Below are 8,552 nucleotides of genomic sequence, written 5' to 3'. Positions count from 1 at the left end.
CTAATGTGCAGTTTGATTTCACAGTTATAAGCCAGACAATTAAATCTAAGTTACTTCTTTCAATATCCTTCAGGAATTTTGTTTGCACACACTTTAATGTATAGACCCTAGATGTATTTATAGTTCACTTATAAAACCCAAAGAGCGGCATGGTGGCACAGTGGGCGTTGCTGCCTCACAGCTCCAGGGTCCCTGTTTCAGTCCTGAGCTTGGGTTGCTGTCTGTACTGTCTGAGTTTCACATGTTCTCCCTGTGTGCACAGGGGTTTCCTTCAGATTCTCCGGTTTCCTCCCACCTCCCACAAACATGCCAGTAAGCTGATGGGCTACAAAAATTTCACCTAGGTGTGCATGAAAATGCAAATGTGTGTGTGTGTGTGTGTGTGTGTGTACCCCGGATAGGCATAGGTATAGGCCCCGGATCCATCATGACTCTGACCAAGATAAAGCAGATACTGAAGATAAATGAATGAATGAATGAATGAATGAATGTAAAACCATCATCAAGGTGTAGACCATTTAAAGCTAAAATCAAAATAAGCTAATTATATATATATATAATAAAAAAAATACATGAAAAGTACAACATACAATAACGAACAGGACAAAATAAATGTATGTCAGCTACATAATGCAAAAGTAAAAGCAAGGACACAAGGTGAATAAAAGACAATGTGCACAAAAGACAAAAACAGCAACGTGAAATAAATGAGATCTAAATATTTAATATGATGATAAGATGACAAGTGTGTTCAGTGTGTTCAGCGGAAAATTAGCTGACTAATGGAAACAGTGTGCAATGTTTATCGTATTCTTAATATGGCTACTTTGAGCTAACTTTTGATAAAAAAAAAAATCTATCAGATAATTTAGTGCTATGAAGTAACACTGAGTAGCCTACAGAAACACTGCTTTCTCATCACTCTCCTTTATGCTGACAGCAAAGAAGTGATTACCTTCTATTAATTTCTTAATAAATAGATTTTATTAAATAATTTTATTTATTTATTTATTAGTCTGCTATCAACATATTTATTTGAGGACAGTGGGGTCTTCTTTAACTCCACTGACTGCTAAGCTTTTATACTGTTTTAAATGATTAAATGTAAATTTCAAACTTCAAAATTCAAACACCAATTTGATGTATTGACCTAATTTATCTCCATTGCTTCTCTTTTTTTAAACTCATACCACTATTTTCTGCCTCTCAGCCTGCACGAGACACTTCACTTACGTCAGCATGGATCTTATTAATGACCTAATTTACTAGTTTTGGGGTTAAATTAGGATATTTGACGCAGTAATTCAGTGTAAACAAATGTAAACTTATTATTCATAACGGTTGTTTGAGGTGAGCAAGTTTACTGTTTTTTTTGTTTTTTTTTTTTCCCACGTCCTCCAGCTGTTGGGTGTACCACCCTAATCCTTCCTTCCAACATCTGTCTGCACATGCGCATTACATCCTTCCTCAGAAGTGAAAAAAAATGTGCAAGTAAGCTCGTCAGAAGTTTGTCTAGCACCCAAAAGTTTGACTATATCCAGCCATATGAATATCCATATGAATGAAGAATAAACGCGGAAGGATGAAGCAATCCCGTTGATGACGCCATCGTGTTTATTCATCTACAGGAAGGATTTTATAACTTCATTTCCTAACGCTTGGGACATGTTGCGCCAGAGTGGTATATGTAACCGAGCCGCTATTGTTCCTCTTCACTTGTTACTCTGCTCACTGCATTGACGACACGATTTGGTGGATTTGTTGGTTTTTTGTTTTACTTTTTAATATATACCCATATATATATATATGTGTTATTCCTACTGACCAAAGCTCGCAATAGCGTCAGATAATAATGTCAAGGAAAAGTTTCTGCGCAGAGGAACATCTGGCTGCGGCCGTGACGGCGCTGCTGCTGCTGGGCGTCATGTCGCCTCTCAGAGCAGAGACCTCTCCATCCTGCCATGGAGCTTACGACCTCTACTTCGTGCTGGACAGGTTAGTAGCCGAGTTCTGCACACGTCCCAGTCCTGCTTTTGTTCTGATCTCTGTCTTGAGAGCTGTTTTCTGTTCAGACATGTTCACACTTCTAAAACTATCGGTTTGTCTGGAAGATCCTCTGTAAACTTTACACCAGTACTCTGCCAAAACTGACATCTTAGTAAGTGAATCTATCTTGAATATAGTCAGATTTATGTAATATTTCCCCATTATAAGCTTACAATTACCAAGTTTATTCAACCAGTTTCTAGACATTTGTTACTCATTTTTTGATTCTAAGGCAGATCATTTTGCATCTTTCTAAAAAGAAATGCTTAAAATTAGCAAAATTATCTGCCAATAGAACAAGACTATTTCAAGCTTGAAAAAATGTCTAGAACTAGGTTTTAGTAATCTCATATTTGCTTTGTTCTAATCTTGTAATAGGAAGTACTAGATAAATTTGACTATATTCAGTGATGTCATTTTTTTTCCAGTGCATGTCAATATCCTGTGAGAAGAGAACCGCATAATTATTCAGTTCAGTTCAGTGTGATTTGTAACAACAGACACTGTTAAAAAGCATGCAGCTTTACAGAAATACAGATGTAAATTTATGTTTAGGGTCCTAATGAGAAAGCCTGAGGCAATAGTAGCAAGGAAAACTCTCTGAGACAACAGGAAGAGCTCTTGAGAGGAGGTAGGGGAACCCATCATCTTGTGGGTGAAACCGGATAGCGCGATTATAAATTACTCTTCCACAGTTGTGTGCTGTAAAGAAAAACTGTGCTATGTTTTGTGAAAGGATGTTCATAAGAGTCGTGGGATAAACACAGGACAGTCTTTATGATTACAGCAGCAGTTCTTAGGTACATATCTGCAGTATCCAGCTGAGATTGTCCACTGTTGCAAGGGTGACACTTGAGCATAAACTGTGATGTTATGCCTTCGGTGAGTGGTTCTCAAACTTTTTGCATCCAGGGACACTTTTAACTATTAAATAAATTCCACAGACCCTCTCAGTACAGATTTAATTTATGAACATAATCCAACAGAGGGCTAAGTTGACATTATTGAGGCCTATATTATTAATATATTATATTATTAATATTATTGAGGTCTGATTTGTTTTTGGGTTCATGAGGTTTTGATTAAATCTCTTTTATTCCAGTGACCTGTCCAATTGGCTGGAAGAACTCAATAATAAATATAATAAGATTTGATAACAGTGAGTGGTGATTTCCACCACTGAAAAAAAACCAACTTGTGGACTTCCTAGTTATGCTTCATGGACACAACTCTGAAAACCATTGCCTTACAATACATGTGATTGCATCATGAAACACTATGATATTTGCCAAGATTTTTAAAATAGGGTTGTTTTTTTTTTCAAGAGGAATGTAACAGAAAACTCTCTGCATTATCCTGACTCTATTAAAAGTTAAGAGCAACCATAACACATCCATCCAACCAAAAAACAAAATTAGTGCTTCTCCTTTAGGTCTTTAGCTCAGTACTAAACACAGTGCACTGGCAATAACTATAATAACTGGCCCGAATGGGTTCAACCAGATTCAATTCAGTTTGCAGAGCTGTAAGAGCATTTCATCTTTCTATAAATTTCTCCCTAAAGGCCACTTGTGCATATTTATTTATTATTGGGCACTAGACAGTTGTAGTCAGTTTAACCAAGTATGCAAAACTACTGTGAAAGAAAACGGACACTATTTATTAAGGGGTTAAGTTTCCTGCCAGTCAGGTTATTTGAAATGTCTTGTAGTAGGGTTTTGTCAAAACGTGTTCAAAATTATGACATAAATCCAGTTGCCTTGACCTACTCCTACTACTACACATGTAGAGTCTGCAGAAACTCCTTTGACCAGATGCAGTTTTGGGGAATTCTTTATGGTCTTGTTTGTTTAGGTCCATGATTATCTTTATTTCCTTATCTTTTAAGAAATGTTGGTTGGCCTCCACCCTGACATCAGGGGAATTACAAGATGAAGGCACAGATTCAGTCTTTGCTCTGCTTATGAAGTGAAGATACAGACTTTTTTTAAATTTGATCAGTGTACATCTCTCTCTAGAACTCTCTAGAGAGCTTCCTTAGATGCATCTGCAATGTGGTTAATGGTGTTGCAGGCCTACAGTGATGTAATTTCATTTGAACAACCTACATAAAATAAAATAAACTCGATCCTTAAATAACAATGGTTGTTTTTGCTTATGAGAGTTAGATACAGTAATTCAGAGTCACTATTCAGCATTAATGTTGCCATGATAGAACTACCACTGGTGAGACAACTATCCAGTTTATATGAATCATATTTATTTTCATTGTTTTTCTGTTTAAAAGGATTAGCAAATAAAACTTGACTGAGTCAGCAAGCACACTAAAACAACCACATCAAAAAACTACATTCTTCCATTTTAATCCTTCATCCTTCCAGTACGGCTCTAGAGACTTGCAGAATATATGACAAGAAGAATTGAAGCTGTTCTGGTGGCTCGTTGTGGCATAACACCTTACTTATATATATAAAACCACTATTTCCATGACCACCACTTTGTCTTTTTATCCTCTTTATTACAGGTCAGGAAGTGTCTCAAAAGATTGGATCCAGATCTATGAGTTTGTGAGAAATCTTGTAGACCGATTTGTGAGGTAAGAAGTCCTTTATGTTTTCTATAAGAAAATTTGAAAATATATGTGAGATTAATTAATTATAGTGCCTTATACTGTGAAACCGAGTGCAAAATTCAGCTCATCTAACCACACATCCGGCTTGGAAAGGATTCTAAAAGGGGGAGGGGGATTTGAGATATGGAATAAACAAAAAAAAAAGGCCTGATGAATGTTGAACTTACGTAACGTTGACTCAATGTATGTGCCAGTACAGACGGTAGCGACCTAGCCAGAAGAAAGCAGTCTGCTTGAGAAAATAGCAAAGGGAGCAGGTGGGAGTGGGTGGCAGGGAGGCTCAGTCTTCTGGGCTGCGAGAATGGCCATTTGCACCAAAACCTTCCAACGCCACACTTATCCCTCACACATAACGGGAGGAGAGGCAGAGAATGTACTTTAAGGAATGGCGCGCGAGAGTAGACCAGCACAGTCTGCTCTTGACTTTGACACTCTTCTGTTGCACCATGTGGAATCTGCTGGCCCTTTTCCTGTTCTTGCTCCCTCTCTCTCTCTCTCTCTCTCTCTCTTGTTGTTTCTTTGTTCAGTGTTAGATAGACCAGCTGTATCAAACGTTAATTAAATCATTAGTCCAAAGAGGATTTGCTAGGAGATCCCTAGTTGCCTCAGTATTGTACGATAGAAGTCTCAATAATTCTGCTGTGGGAGTGGATTTGGAGTCTGAACTCTGTGACGCAAGCTTAAACTTGCTTAACTTTACAGTACATTCACCAGCCATCTTCATGTGTTTATGACTTAATCACACACTAAAATATTGAAAATGATGATTGATGGTTTTTGTCAGTAGAGGTTGCCTAGTTGAGCATATTGGCTCTGTTTTCATGAATAATCTCATGTGGGGGATGATTGCAGGTTGAATGTGTCAGCGAAGTGCGAAAAAGCGGCACCTCTCCTTATGCTCATGAGTCCTGAGACCTGACTAGCTGTGAGGTCTGAAACCCAACATGTTTCAGTGCTGTATTAGCTTTAGTGACAGAAGGTTGAGAGAAAGACCAACTGCTTGACAAGCTAGGTCAATAATCAGTAGTTTGTATGCAAAATGTTATAGTTTATTCTCGTCTATTTCTTATGTCAGGAAATACATCACATATAAAATGATTTAAGGAACAGCATGAAGTTGTGGGCTTTATTTATGAGGCGCCATATATATATATATATATATATATATATATATATATATATATATATATATATATATATATATATATATATATATATATATATATATATGTGTATATATATATATATAAAGCAGTCATGTGTTTTGGATGTGCTGCATGAAGGGTGAGTCACTCAACATGTTTTTGATTAATCACTTCCTTCTGAGGGAATTTTTACAACTATGTCACATCCTTTTATTAGATGGCCATACCGGCCTCTTATTCATAGTATAACTCTGTTGAGACTCACAGAAGCTGTGTTGACGTGTTGACGTGACAGAGAGCTATTTTTTTATTATTATTTGTAGGCATACTACTTAAATAATTATTATAGAATTGACAAAATGTTAGGCAATGTACAGTAATACATTTCTTGTAAACCCTTTGAACCATTCTGTTCTGTCTGGGTCACTTTGAAGTGGAGCAATATATGACTATTAATATAAACAGTATATATATTTTATATATACATATATATATTTTATGTTCCTCAGGGCAAAATTATATATATGAATACAAATATATATATATATATATATATATATATATATATATATATATATTGCCCTGAGGAACATAAGGGTTAAGATGAATTATGTTTAAATTATGTATTATGTATAAATTATGTTTATTTTCCATTTCAGCCCCAATATGAAGGTTTCATTCATTGTTTTCTCGTCAAGCGCAGAAGTAATTTTGCCACTCACTGGAGACAGGTACACTTGTGCTTGAAATACTATTCTATAATGCTCTTTATAGACAGTGGAAGTTTTATAGTCTATGTTTTATAGACTTAAAGAAGCAAAATGTGCTAGAACTGTTCTAACTGTTTTTTTTTATAGACAATAGCAATATCACTGGGTTATATCGCTGCCTTTATATGTTTATGCATTCCAGATCACTGATAGAGGAAGGCCTACAGAAACTGAGTAAAGTCATACCTGCAGGTGATACGTACATGCATGAAGGAATTAAAATGGTAAACAAGAATATTTACCCTCTAGACTCATGAATGCTTGTGTAGATGTTGAGGATATTGGACTGGAAATATATTGCACATCTCATGTGTATAACTGTATCCAACACAATGTAAGCTGCACTTTAGTCCTGAGTAAGCTAATTTTACTGTACAGCATGATTACATCATATAATATCATATCCTCCTGTATACAGTATATCCCAAATCTCATACATCAGTGAAATGTAATATAAAAAATATGGAATATAAAAGAGTAAGATGTATGATTTTCACGTAATGTAACATTATTTCACAGTAGTATGTTTGGAGTTGAAAGTAAACTGCATTAATCTGATTTCACTCACATTCCAGATAAGTGATAAGCAAGTGTTTGTCTATTTCGGGACACAGTCTCATTTGCACACTTTCAACATCCTGGCTCTGAAACTCCACTGCTTACTTTGTAATATTTTTGTGTGTCTTGCATGACTGTGTATATAAATTCTATGACAATACAGTGTATATACATGCTGCATTCCTGTGTATCCTCATCTTCAGGCAACTGAGCAAATGAAAGAACAAACCAAAAAGTCTTCAAGCATCATAGTTGCTTTGACAGATGGGAAGCTTGCTGTATATGTCCATGAACTTACTGTAAAAGAGGTAAGATCAGTTATATTGCTCTGACAATGAGGGTGGTGATGCAGTAGAGTATGATACCATTTTCCCTTGTTTTTTCTTGCAGGCAGAGGTAGCAAGGCAGTATGGAGCTCGTGTATATTGTGTTGGTGTTAAGGACTTTGACAAAGATCAGGTAAATAAAGCTTTGTTTTTTTATTATGATTCTGGAATGCACCATTCTAATGTATACGAAATTTTCTCTTCTGCAGAATGTAGCCCTGCTATAAACAACTGACAATGACAGCTAAACCACAACATCAGCACATAGACATTCCGCTTGTGTATAATGTTTTTGAAAACTTGAGAAGATGTTTTTGTTGTAATGTTTTCGGTCCCTGGTGGCCCAGTGGTTAAGGACCCCATGCTCTCGCCACCGTGGCCTGGGTTTAATTCCCGACTAGGGAATCAACCCAGCCACTGGGAGTGTCAGTGCCTGTCCCAAGCCTGGATAAAATGGGAGGGTTGCGTCAGGAAGGGCATCTGGCATAAAACCTGTGCCGAATCAAATATGCGGACCAATGGTCTGCTGTGACGACCCATAACAGGAGCAGCTGAAAGAACAACAGAGTTTTTTTTAACAAGAACTTCTTTGTTCTTTCACATTTGAATGCGATTTTTTGCTGAGTACAAACTTTTGTTCAGTTGCTTATACAACTGCTGATCTTTCTTCCTGTGTGCACATGAGATGAAAGACAGATATTGGAGAGGAAATGCTTAGCCATGACCAGTGTTTCTGTTTGTGAAAGTTCATTGCTAGTCACGGTTTAACTTTTGTACATTTCTGCCTACAGCTGGCTGACGTGGCTGATAGTATAAATCAAGTCTTCCCAGTCAAAGATGGCTTTCAGGCTCTCAAAGGAATTGTTAATTCGGTAAGTTACTTTGTGTAACTTATGTAATTTATAATGGTGATTTTGCCATTTTTAAATTTGAACTACTGAAATATCATGCAAGATCCAGTAAATGTACACTACTGTAACTATATTATATATCAAGTGCAGTTGTCTCTTTGCAGAAACTGACCTGGACAAATGATATTGAATAAAATTCAGAAACATGTTTCTAAAAACTTGTC

At 36.5% G+C, this 8,552-nt stretch overlaps 1 protein-coding gene across 1 annotated transcript in view; it reads left to right on the top strand.

The window, feature by feature from the left end:
* Nucleotides 1-1,473: 1,473 nt before the first annotated feature.
* The window catches only part of antxr2a (ANTXR cell adhesion molecule 2a), a 42,992-nt gene continuing 35,913 nt past the window's right edge, over nucleotides 1,474-8,552 (top strand). Inside the window, exons 1-7 of the mRNA XM_026931380.3 lie at nucleotides 1,474-1,995; nucleotides 4,571-4,642; nucleotides 6,483-6,554; nucleotides 6,736-6,817; nucleotides 7,355-7,459; nucleotides 7,542-7,610; nucleotides 8,269-8,349. Of these exons, the coding sequence (XP_026787181.3) occupies nucleotides 1,853-1,995; nucleotides 4,571-4,642; nucleotides 6,483-6,554; nucleotides 6,736-6,817; nucleotides 7,355-7,459; nucleotides 7,542-7,610; nucleotides 8,269-8,349 (624 nt within the window). The 5' untranslated portion in view covers nucleotides 1,474-1,852. The remainder of the gene's footprint in view (nucleotides 1,996-4,570; nucleotides 4,643-6,482; nucleotides 6,555-6,735; nucleotides 6,818-7,354; nucleotides 7,460-7,541; nucleotides 7,611-8,268; nucleotides 8,350-8,552) is intronic.

Source organism: Pangasianodon hypophthalmus, chromosome 24 (assembly GCF_027358585.1).
Source record: "Pangasianodon hypophthalmus isolate fPanHyp1 chromosome 24, fPanHyp1.pri, whole genome shotgun sequence".
Taxonomy (NCBI): domain Eukaryota; kingdom Metazoa; phylum Chordata; class Actinopteri; order Siluriformes; family Pangasiidae; genus Pangasianodon; species Pangasianodon hypophthalmus.
The sequence above is the reverse complement of the archived record's forward strand: the minus strand, read 5'-3'. Positions and strand labels throughout refer to the sequence as shown.